At 42.9% G+C, this 12,813-nt stretch overlaps 1 protein-coding gene across 4 annotated transcripts in view; it reads left to right on the top strand.

The window, feature by feature from the left end:
* Positions 1 to 2,368: 2,368 nt before the first annotated feature.
* The window catches only part of Htt (huntingtin), a 153,257-nt gene continuing 142,812 nt past the window's right edge, over positions 2,369 to 12,813 (top strand). For 3 of the 4 annotated variants that reach the window (XM_085691996.2, XM_085691995.2, XM_085691997.2), the window contains exon 1: positions 2,370 to 2,727. In XM_085691996.2, the coding sequence (XP_085548122.2) occupies positions 2,528 to 2,727 (200 nt within the window). In that variant the 5' untranslated portion in view covers positions 2,370 to 2,527. Of the gene's footprint in view, positions 2,728 to 12,813 lie in introns of all 4 variants that reach the window. The other variant, XM_085691998.2, reaches the window with a different exon arrangement.

The following is a 12,813-nucleotide window of genomic DNA, read 5'->3' as shown; positions in this document are numbered from 1 at the left end:
CATACTCTCATTGCAAGCATCAGGAAGAAGGTCCTAGAAGTATCACTACTTCTGCTTGTATCTCACTGACCAGGACTTACTTAGTCACGTGGTTTAGTTAGCTGTGGAGAGACAGGAACTGTGGTATTTTAGCTAAATGGAAAGTTGTCCATATTAAACAAACCGGTGAATGGGTCTGTGTTTGGAAAGCAGATGGTGGCCTTTTCCCTCTTCTGATGGGTCTTGATATGTAGCCAGTCTGGCTTAGAACTCACTATGTAGCCAAGACTGTCCTTGAATTTGAAATACCCTTACCTCAACCTCTCTATTGCTGGGATTACAGGCATCACGTACCACTAAGTCTTGGAGAGTCTTTAAAGAGATACAGTGAGGCTACTAAATCTTAATCCACTTACTTCTGATTTCATTAAAAAAATAGGACAAAGACACAGAGGGATGGTGGTGTGAGGCCTCAAGTGGAAGCTGCTCTGCCAGCCCCTTGATTTTGGATTTTTAGTTTGCTGGAGTATGAGAATATAAGTATCTACTGATAGCTCCCAGACAGTGGTACCCTGACACAGCAGTGCAAGCCTAACAATATACCTGTCCTTTGCTGCCAACAAACTACCAGAGGATAGTGGCCTAGCACTACATTTTAATAACTATCCAGTTCCTATGGGCCTAGAATCTGGGCCCACCTTATGCTTATATAAGCCCTCTGCTACCTGCTTCTCACAGTGGCCAATCAGGTACCAGCTCCCTGTTATCTGAAAGCATGACTTCAAAAGAATCACCGTAGAGCTTTAGTGGTGTTGGCAGAGTCCACTTCTGTGTGGACTGATGGACCACCAATGATAGTTCTGACTGCTGGCATGAACTGTTCTTTATGTCAGTCTTGTCAATTGCTCTTTCTCAATGTGTGTAAGCAGGGCTGGAGAGATGGTTCAACAGTTAAGAGCACTTGTTGCTCTTGCAGAGGCCTCAGGTTTGATTCCCAGCACCCACATGGTGGCTCGCAACCACTTATAACTCCAGATTTGGGGATCCAATGCTCTGACTTCCTCAGGCATCAAACATGCATGTGGTACAACACATAGAGTCAGCCAAAACATGCACACAAAGAAAGAATACATCTAATTTAAAAATTTTTAAAAAATGCATGTGTGTAAGTTGAGAAGATGGTAGTCAACAGGACTAAGGTTACATTTGTAACGTAACAACAGTATGACATCCCATCCTGTTATCTTTGCCTTGTATTGGTTAGAAGTCAGAAGTCAGCTGCCCATTCTTGAGAACAGGGATGTCATAGCTTAGAGAATGCTAAGAGGCTGGGCTCACTGGACAGTCTTCAAAGTCTGCCTACTAGCAACTCCCAGCCTCGACCAGCTTGCCTATGTGGGATCTGGCACTGGCTCTCTGCAGCAAATAATCACATTAATGACATGGAATCTAAAGACTCTTACTCTGCTGTCCTTAGTTCACAGGAGTGGGCTGCTTATATGTCTCATGTAAACAGTGTTGATTTCTGTGTACTTGACCATTTTGAGAAGATGAAGGATTGTTTTATGGCCATGTAACAGAGTTCTTGAGTCTTAAGGGGCAGCCTGAAGGCTTAAATGAGTTCTTCACCAAATGTATCACCACCAGACAGCTCTCTCTGAAGCCAACACTTTTCCTGGACAGGCTGCAGGATCTGGATGTATCCACTCTATTCTCGGCTTCCTGCTTAATTGCTCACCTGTGAGAGATGGAGGCTCTGGAGACAAGGTCTTCAGCCCTAGTGGCTATGAAGCCCCTTGTAGGTCCTGGCTGATGGCTGAGCAATGCCCGTGGTCCCGCACTCATTGTGGGGTGTCTGGCCCCAGTGCACTAACACCAGCCTCTCTTTGAATTGCAACCACTGCTGCCTGCTTAGAACCCTTTATCAGCTTCCTCCACAGCACACCCTCCAGAGGTTTTCACATCTGAGGGGGCCCGCGCTTCAAGGTCCACGGATCATAAGAGTTCTTTGGTCCTGTATAAGGGTCATTTTGGTTCCATTCTCATTTCAGGAAACCCTCTGCATGCTGCGCCAACTCCTCTGCCCACTTCCTTGACATTTTTTCCGTCGCTACTGTTTCTAGCCAGAGCTAGGCCGCGCCCCGCTCAAACCCGCTCTTGGCTCGGCTCCGCCCCCTCATTTAGTAGCCTGCCCCGTCCTCTCCAGTCAGGCGATTGGTTTGCCAGGGAGGGGCGGGGGCCATGTCGGTGGGCGGGGAGTCTCAGTAAATTGGCAAAGGCAGGACATGCTCTCCTCCAGCTATTGGGAAAGACGACGTTTCAGCCTGTCAAATCTGCGGGTCTAGCGTGGCCTCGCCTCCGCCGACCTGACGTCACAGGACGCAGGCGCCGCGGGGGTTGCCGGGACGGACCCAAGATGGCTGGGCGCTTTGGTTCCGCTACTGCCCGCCGCGCAGTACCCCATTCATTTCCCCGCTGCTAAGTGGCTCCGCGGAGTGCGAGTAGGCTCCAAGCCTTCGGGGTCTGTCCCGCCGGGCAGGAGACCGTCATGGCAACCCTTGAAAAGCTGATGAAGGCTTTCGAGTCGCTCAAGTCGTTCCAACAGCAGCAGCAGCAGCAGCAGCAGCAGCCACCGCCACCACCGCCGCCGCCTCAGCCCCCTCAGCCGCCGCCTCAGGGGCAGCCGCCACCGCATGCACCGCCGCCACCGCCGCTGCCGGGTCCGGCCGAGGAGCCGCTGCACCGACCGTGAGTCCGGGCGCCGCAGCTCCCTCCCGGGGCCCGCTCCCCTGGCCTGCCTGCCGGAGACGGCCAACGCAAGCGCCTGTCCAGAGAGAGGGTCGCGGTGCCTCCCGGAGGCCGGGCCCTCGACTCGTGGGGTCTTTGGCCTTGCTCAGAGGAGGCAGAGCCCGGTCAGGCCTGCGGGGGACACGCCGAGGGGAGTCTCGGCCTTAGTGCTTTCGCCCTTCCCTGCTTGTGAAGTTAGGGAGCGAACTTGTTTCTATCTTCGGGGAGAAACTGGGGCTGTGGCACACTTGACTCCAGGAGAACTTGGAGAGGGCGAGACCTCTCCGGGTTGCCTCCTTTGGCCTCGGAGCTGGGAGCGCAGGATAGCGTGAGAGATGTGCGGATAGTGGATGACATAATGCTTTTAGGAGGTCTCGGCGGGAGTGCTGAGGGCGGGGGAGTGTGAACCCATCCAATGGGATATTCTTTTTCCAAGTGACACTTGAAGCAGCCTGTGACTTGAGGCGCTTCGTATTCTCCTGGCGTTTCGTTTAGTTGGTGTTGTAGTGTAGTAACAAGGTTTTAAGCATCACTGAGGCCTGCTTCTGTACTCTGTTGGTCCTGTTGGTCTGCAGGTAAATGGATGGGTGAGTTGTGGTTGTCGAGTACGTGATGAGTTACTTAGGTGTGATTATTAATAAAAATTATATGTATGCACGCGCATATATATTTGAAAAAGTCGACTGATGTTTGTTGCCTGTTTCCTACTGGAAATAAAATGGACATGTTGGTGATGTGCAGTTTCCACCAGGGAATGAATTTTACCGGTGTTATCGCCAGGCTTCATTTAGAGCATGGACCACTCGTAGACTCTGAATATATCAAGTACTCCAGTAAAAATTTCTGTTTAGTTCTTTGCTGACGTCTTGTCATCCTTTGGAAGGTTACTGCGAATGATTGGAGAGAATATTTGAAACAGAAGAGAGACCATGAATAACAATAGTCTTAAAAAAAAAAAGCTCGACATTTCCTGGAAGTCCTGAGTGTTCAGCCCTGTGCTTTTTTGCAGTTCAGGCCTTTCAACTCTGGGCATTTTATTTCTAATGTGGATTTGTATAATTAATAAGGAGAACTTTCAGGAAACAACCTACAAAAGAATCTCATTATTTATACTCATTTAGGGAAAAAAATTGTTCTGGTGCTGGGAATTTAGCTTAAAGCTTCACACATGCTAGGCAAGTGCTTTACCACTGAGCTTTATTCCCAGCATATATTTAGCAATTTTTTTCTCGTTTTTGTGTTTCTGATAGAGATGCTTTTCCTGTCCTGAGAGTCTAATTAAAAAAAGAAAAAGATTTGGGGAGAAATGTTTATTTGATAGAATAAAATATAGAAATATTTTTTTCCTTCTATAACATGAAAGTATGTGTGAGTAGAAAAATTCTTATGTGTAGATAAGTAATTTCTATTGTTTTTGCTTTTGAGACAAAATCTCACTATGTAACTTTGGCTGGTCTGGAACTCACAGAGATCCATCCTTCTGCCTCCGCCTCCTCAGTGCTGGGATTAAAGGCATTTGCCACCATGCCTGACTGTATAAATAATTTCTAATTATTAGATTCTTACCATGACTCTGTCTCTCTGGATGTTAGGAATTGTGGAAGTTCACATATTTCCCATATTTTCTGTAAACAAGGGTGGGGGTGGGGTGGGGTGATTACTCTGCAGCTGCTTTAAACACAAAATCAATCTGGTTTCGCATAAGTAATTCATTAACGTGGTACAGTTCCAAAGTTAGGAAAGGTTAAATAATGAAAACATCCCCGTCCCATCTCCTGACTACCTAACTCTGACCCCAGGAGCAGGCACTGTTTCTCCTCATGTGTCCTTCCAGATAAAATCTGGTCATATGTTAGGATAGATTTTTAAATTATTTACAGACAAAAGTGGTTTGGAACAAAAGCTTTTAAAAGTTTTAAAACCTTATTACTACACTGTACATCAAGAACTAACTGGAACATTCCCCAAAATCAACTGCATTAGACTTGTAGTTATTTTAAATAAAAGCATATATCTCATATTTCTGTGTACTTTGCTTTTGGAAAACAGGTGTTCATTAATAATAAGTAACAAACTCACTGCTTGGAAGCTTCGATTTTGGCATTTTGTCCACTTGCTTCAATTAAAAGTCCTTTTTCCAAATCGAGACCAGCCAAAACAATTTTAGAATGAATCTGTTCTATTTTTATGGCTCTCATTGTGTTACAGAGAACTAGTGTCACAGCCATGCGTGGGTTTGTGTTGAAATAGCTGATCGCTTGTTCTCTGCTCACTGTATAGGATGCAGGAGCTCTCGGACTGGCTGTGGTGGTTCTGATAGACCTTAAGCAGTTGACATTCACCCTTACCATTTGCACTCTTGAGATTCCTATCTCATTTTTCCTGATTGTAGCCATTTCATTTATCAGTGTTTCCTGGTTGTCGCCTGTGTGTCTAGCATTATTCTAACTGTAGATTTTAGCAGGGAACAAAGTTATGTCCTCATGAAGCTAAAATTCTAGGGAGGGTCACAGGCAATAAGCAAGAAAATAAGTGGTAAGGTACAGTAAACTAGGGAAGGGGATTAGGAAATGTCAGGGCCTTAGAGTGTTGTTTGGACAGGATGTTTAGGTAACGTCTAGTTGAAGGCCTTTTTGGAATGAACATCTGGAGTCAAGAATCTACTAGGAGGGTGTATGGAAGAGGAGTGTTAACTGCAGGGAGAACTTGTCAAAAAAGCTTTCCTGAGGGATGCCATTTTTGGCGGGATGAAAAGAGTGAGGGTAAGAGCTGTAGTGGGGGAGGAGCAAGAGGGAAGCCCTTGTGTTAGCAGTTATTGCAGTTAGCTCCAGATAGAAAACCTAGCTACAGGATCTTAAACAGGCAAAGGCAAGAGTTTATTATAAGACAAACTAAGTCTAGGAAGTTCAACAGTAAGATCAGGACCCAGACACCAAGTCCCAGTCTTCATTCTTGCACACTTTTTTGGTTATGTGTCTTGTTGATTCATATGAATTTCTCATGTTCTGGATACTATTTCCTTATCAGACATAATTTGAAAACCCTTTCTGTGTATTGTCTTTTCAATTTCTCTGTTTATTTTTTGAGACAGGAGTTTGCTATGTATCTCAAGTTGGTCTGGTATACTCTGTAGCCCAAGTTCTCAAAACTTTTTGGCACAACTTCCCAAGTACTGGTATACTATAGATATGTCGTGTGTGTGTGTGTGTGTGTGTGTGTGTTTTGAATGGTGTATAGTGTATATATTGTGTGGAATATGCAGAGGCCAAAAGAGGATGTTGAGTGACTTCCTGCTCTGTTGCTCTCTGTCTTTGACAGAGAGCTCCTGATTACTTTTAAGCTGCCTGACCAAAACACTGGTGATCTGCCTGTCCTTACCCACCACAGAGAGATTACAAGCATGCATAGCCATGCCCAATTTTTAGTTTCATGCCGAAGATTTAAACTCAGGATTTAGGCTTGTAAAGCCAGTACTCTTACCCATTGAACCTCGACCCAGCTTAGCTCCCTGACTCACTTTCTTCTTCTTCTTCTTCTTCTTCTTCTTCTTCTTCTTCTTCTTCTTCTTCTTCTTCTTCTTCTTCTTCTTCTTCTTCTTCTTCTTCTTCCTCCTCCTCCTCCTCCTCCTCCTCCTCCTCCTCCTCCTCCTCCTCCTTCTCTTCCTCCTCCTCCTCCTCCTCCTTCTCTTCCTCCTCCTTCTCCTCCTCCTCCTTCTTTTTTTTTTTTGAGATAGGGCTTCTTTGTGTCCAGTTCTAGCCGTCCTGGAACTCACTTTGTAGACCTAGCTGGCCTCAAACTCACAGAGATCTGCTTGCTTCTGCCTTCCAGGTGCTGGGATTAAAGACATGCATCACATGTGCTTTCAGAGCACAGAAGTTTTAGATTTTGATGAAGTCCAATTTGTTTGTTTTTGTCTTTAGTTGCAGTATATTAGATATTTAAGAAGCCACTGCATTGTCTGAAATCACAAAGATTTATGCCTGGTCTTTTCTTCTAACAACTGTCAAGTCGTAGTGCTGATATGCAAGTCTAACCCATTTTGAGTCTGTGGCTAAGGTAGAGGTTTGACACTTTCTTTTGCATGTGGAATCCAGCACTTTGGTTAAAGAGAATGTTCTTTTCTCATTGAATTGTGTTGACATCTTTGTTGAAAATTAATTACCTTTCTCTGTGTAGATTTTTTTTACTTCCTTTTCTGTCATTGATCTGTGTGTCTGTTCTACGCCAGTACTATAGTCTTGATTACAGGTTTGAATCATTATCTCAAATTATGAAGTATGCCCCCAACCTGTCTTTTTCAGTATTGATTTAGTTATTTTGGGTCTCTTGCATTTCTGTATGAATTATAGGATCATTCTGTTAGTTTCTACAAAGACAACATCTGAGATTAACTCTATATAATCAATCTTACTTCAGTCCATCAATATTGGCAAGCTTTCATGGCCAGATAGTAAATATTTCAGGCTCTGTGGACATAATGTTGTCATCACAGCTGGTCAGCTCTGCCACTGTAGCATAATAAAAGTACTTATAGATAATATATAGCAATAGTTCATAAAATTGGAATTTTACATGATTTTCAAGTCAAGTTATGAAATATTTGTTGACTTTTAAAAGAATATGTTTTATTTTTTGTTGTTGTTTGTTTTTTGTTTTTTGAGACAGGCTTTCTCTTTGTAGCCTTCTTGGTTATCATGGAACTAGCTAGTTCTGTAGACCAGGCTGGCCTCAAACTCATAGAGCTCCACTTGCTTCTCCCTCCCAGTGCTGGGTTTAAAGGTGTGTGCCACCATGATTAACTCTTGTGTAGGTCTTGTATAGGTGACCATAACTGCAGCGAGGTCATGAAGGCAACAGCCATCTCATGTCTGGAAGACAGCATTTCATAGAATTCCCTGAAATCTGGCTCTTAAATTCTCTCCACCCCCTCTTCCCTGAATCTTGGGGGTAGAATTGATTTAGATGTCACATTCAGCAGTCGCTTCTTAGTATATTGAGTCTTCGAATTGCTGTCCACTGCAGATAGAAGCTTCTTGGCCAACGCAGACGATAGTACTAGTTCATGGGTATAAACAGATATTTAGAAGGCAGTCTAACAACTTGTCTGTTTAACAGAACAACAGTGGTAAGGTCCCCCTTTAGGGTCTGTAACCTTCCTCTGAGTCTTGGGCTTTGGACTAGGTTTCTACCTTTTGTGGAGCAGGCTTTAAATCCAGTCAGAAAGCAGTTGATTATCCTTGTATCCTTTATACCACAATTGTACCAATAGTCACATTTTGTCTCCATTGCCTATATTGTAGCATTCAGGAGCCAGTGCTTAGTAAGACCGTTAATGTCCTTTTTTCCCCAGTGGCCTTCATAAAACCTGGCGTTATGAAAACTAGCCAGCCAACGGGAAGTTTTCAGGTCGGTTCTATCTTTATTACTCTGTCCTATATGCAACCAAATTGTGTTATATCTTCAACAGTAGGGTCTTACCATCTAGTTACATTGGGCATTCAAGAGCATTGGAAATAGCCTATGTTGTTTGGGAGTATGTGTGTGCTTCTGGTGTCTCCCCTGAACAATAACTTGTAAGAAGGTATCCCATGCTTAGCATTGGGAATTTTCATTTAATAATACATTTTTTCTGGGGGACACACTGTCTACTCATGTACGTATCTATGTTGACACTCCTTAAAACACACACACACACACACACACACACACACTTATACTTCTAAATTAGTTATCAAAGTAGTGAGTTCTATAAGGTCCCTCCCCCCTACATTCTTTATATTCTGTAAAATAACACACAATTGCTATACAACCCAAACAACCCAACAGTTGCAGTCCTGAGCATTAATATCCTGGAGCAGTTAAAACTTAGAGTCACATAAACACCTGTTTGAAAGTGATCAGTAGCTCTAGGGGTAATGGCCCAAAAGAAATCAGTTTAGAAGTCCTCAACAGGTAGTTAAACTCCTTAATGACATGAAGGAATATAGCTGCATTGATACCTGCAGCATCTCAGATGAATAGCGGCGATTATGGGCCATTGAGCAAGCTGGTTCATATTTTATGATTCTATTTATGTGACATTGTCTATAATGTCAGACTTTTGGTGATTCAGGTTTTTTTTTTTCCTATTTTCTCCCCTGTGGTAAAATAACATCATATAAAATGTAACCATTTCAAATATACAATCCATGATAGTAAAAACACAGTGTTCAGTTGTTACCGCCAGCCAGACACCTCTGTAACTCTTTTTGATGTTGCTCTTTAAAGTATATTACAGATTTTCACTTGATACATTGTAATTGTTTATGTAAATGTTTATGAACAGGGTGATTTTTGAATTACACATGCTAGTACCTTTTATTGCAGTGAATTCATTAGCAGGAAAGGCTCTGGTATAGTTCTTTTTTATGATACAGAGTATGGGGTAGGCTAGTCCTAGGCCTTGACTCCCTAGTCAAATGGCATTTGTATGTTGAAATAAAACCTTGGTTTGTGTCTTTGTTTGCACACTAGCTACCACCTTTCCTTTATCAGCCCTGGGCTCTGCTGATGGATCCTTTCTCTTATGAGGACTGAGAAGGTGATGTGCAGCCCCTGTCCCGTTCTCATTTTGCTAGCATGGCTTATGGATTTATGTGTTGATTCTTTGTGTGTGGCTCTTGCACTAGAGGGAACTGGATGAGAACTGTTTTTTTTTAATAACATAATTTTTTTTATTAATTCTTTGGGAATTTCACGTCATGTAGCCTAATTCTGCTTACTTCCCAGTCCCTCCATATCCTCCCCTTACCCCTGTATCACCCACTAAAAGAAAATTAAAACAGCAAAGCAAGCAAGCAAACAAAAAAAACAAAATTCCTCTTCTCCATATTTCCCGTCTCTCCATTACCTCTTCATTTTTGTCCTGGTGGCATTGGGAATGGTGTGTCACATAAAATACCCTTTTGTCCAATCAGCTTTACTTGCAAATGTTCATTGAAGTGAGTCATTGGTGTGGTTCAAGGTCTCTGGTTTCTGGTACACCATCATCACTGGATCCACACTGAAACTCCTCTGGGTTATCCTGTGGCCACCCTGAGTCATGGAGAGCCTGTGGGATTCCACAGGACCAGTCCCTTCACGAGCTCCAGTAGGTTCTAGATGGAGTGGATGTTAGGGTAGGCCAACCCCAGGCCCTGCTGTAGGCCTGGGTGATGGCTGAACTTGTCAGTCCAGGCCACTGGTGCCTCCCACCTCAGATGAGATAAGCCAACTCCCTTATGCCCTTGCCATCAGGGTCAGTGAGAACTGTTTGTTTTTTAGTCATTAAATCCAGAGTTGCAGGCTCATGGCAAGTTCTCAGGAAGTTCTTGTTAAAGTGTAGTTAGAATTATAATACGTATTTTGTTAAACATTTAGCACTTTCATACTTTCTACTTTTGTTTTTCAAGTTAAATCTTTTTCTACTTACCAGTTTCATGCTTTAGAACCTTTGTCTCTTTTTATTAAAATATTGTGGGTAGGCCAGGCTTGGTGGCCTATACATTTAATCCCTGCACTTGGGAGGCAGAGTCAGGAGGATCTTTGTGAGCTCAAGGCCAGCCTGGTCTACATGGTGAGTTCCAGGACAGCCAGAGCTATATAATGATTCTCTGTCTCAAAAACCCCAAAGCAAACCAAAACCAAATTGTGGGCCAGTGAGATAGTGAGTAGAGGTGCTTGCTTCCAAACCTGACACACTCTGAGCCTCATCTTTGGGACCCATATGGTGGGAGGAGAGGACCAACCTCCACAGTTGTCTCTGATCTCCATGAGTGCTATGGCATGCACATAAAATGTATTAAAATGTGCATGTAAAACAGTGTATAAAACTTGGGCACCATTGTTAGTCAGAACATAGTTCTAGTGGCACCCTTCCTTAGTTGAGTTCTCTTCCTTGAGTGTTTCTCCCTCGTCTTTGGTACCTTTCTGCCCTGCTGTATAGTTTCGCCGAAGATTCCTTTAAACAATCTTACTGGGTTTTTCTTACTTTTTGGAAACAGTAGTTGTGATAGGAATTAAACTTGGCCTTGAGAAAATGTAGGCCAACTTAACCACTGAATTTCACTATATTGTTACTCAGTTTTGACTCTCATGTGAATAGAATCATACAGCACTACCTGCTCATACTTAACTTGTGTTGCATCTCTTTTTGCTTAATGTTATTGGTTTAATATTTACCCATTTACTTAGTCTGTTTTGTATGAATATGCCATGCTTTTCTCATTTTAGTTGTATGTTTGGGTTATTAAGCATTTACAGATAAATGCTGCTGTGAACATACCTCCTCCCCTCTTGACCTATCTTTTCCTTCATAAAATAATGCTTTTTAATGAGCAGTTCCTCATTTTGATGAAGTTCAGTTTGTCATACTTTTCCATTATGGTAAATGCCTTTATTTCTTTTTTGATAAATTTTTAATCAACCTGAGGTCATGAGACATTTCTTGATTCTGTTGCATAAATGACATATTGATTTGACTTTCCCATTGAAGATGGCTGTGTATCAGAAATTAGTTTTTTATATTCGTGAAATAAACTTCTTGTTTGTCTTTCCAATGTGGTCCCTCCTTTCTCAAGTTTCTTCGATGCTCTTGTGTATCTCCTCCCTATTATTATTATTATTATTATTATCATCATTATTATGGTTTTTGTGGAAGAATTTCTCTGTGTAACAGCTCTGAATGTCCTGGAACTCACTCTGTAGACCAGGCTGCTGGCCTTGAACTCACAGAGAGCTAGAGAGCTGCCTGTCTCTGACTCCTGAATGCTGGAATTGAAGGGATGCACTACCACCATTTTTTGGCGCTCTCTCTCTCTCTCTCTCTCTCTCTCTCTCTCTCTTTCCCCCTTAGTTTGTTGATGTATTTAAGACATAGTTTTATTTTGTACCCATGCTGTCTTTGAACATGTTGTAATCCTCCAGCCTCTACTACCTCCCGTATTTTAGGATTGAAGATATATACCATTCCTGGGTATGGTATAATCCCAGCACTTGAGAGGCAGGGGCAGGCAGATCTCTGTGAATTTGAGGCCACCCTGACCTATAGAGCGAGTTCCAGAATAGCCAGGGCCGTTACAGAGAGACCCTGTCTCAAAAAAAAAAAAAATCCTAAGTGTGAAACAATACTCATGTAATAGGACTTGGCAAAAGTCAGAGCAGCTGATGAGAAATCAGAAACTATGACTTCCTACCCTAGTTTGCTGTGCTTTCCATTGGTGGTACAAGCTGTAGACCTCAGTCTTGCCCCCAGCTCTGTGTGTGTGTGTGTGTGTGTGTGTGTGTGTGTGTGTGTGTGTGAGAGAGAGAGAGAGAGAGAGAGAGAGAGAGAGAGAGAGAGAGAGATCCTGGTGAGGAGAAATGAATTCTTAGATAATTAATGATGAGTTACAGTGTGCTATGGAGCCCGGATTGAACATGCCTCCTTAAGTGTGAGCCTCTGAAGATCGCTTTGTTGCACAGTTAGAAGAAGCTGACTGAAGCTTGTTTTCATTTTGATGATGTAGTTTCAAGTGATTGAAGAGAGCCAGGATTGTTTTTACCCTATTGATACAGTTCTTGCCCTGAGCTGTGTAGTTCCTTCTGTTCATTTTACTTTTCATGAAAAACAAATCAGCTTGACTTATCTCTAAAAGTCCAAATAATTCCATGGGGAATGAAATAGCTACAAGTTGTCTTTTTGTTTGTTTTTTTAACATTAGGTTTTCTTATTAGACAGAATGAGATAAAAAAGAGTTTTTGTTTTTGTTTTTTTTTTTTTCAGACAGGGACCTAGGCTAGGTTTTGTGAATTGGAGATGAAGCAGAAGAACCTTAACTCCTCATCTAGAAGGGCATACAGAGTGAGGTTCAGGACAGCCTGGGAGAGAGGAAGGAAGAAAGCGGGATTGTGAGGATACTCTATAGAACTCAGTTGGAAGAGGAAAGCAGGATTGGGGGGGCACACGATAGAATTCAGTTGGAAGAAGAAAGCAGGATTGGGGGGTCACTCTAGAACTCAGTTGGAAGAAGAAAACGGGATTATGGGGGA

The sequence above is a fragment of the Myodes glareolus genome, chromosome 8, assembly GCF_982192425.1.
Source record: "Myodes glareolus chromosome 8, mMyoGla1.1, whole genome shotgun sequence".
Classification (NCBI taxonomy): Eukaryota; Metazoa; Chordata; class Mammalia; order Rodentia; family Cricetidae; genus Myodes; species Myodes glareolus.
This window is presented reverse-complemented; position numbering and strand designations above follow the sequence as displayed.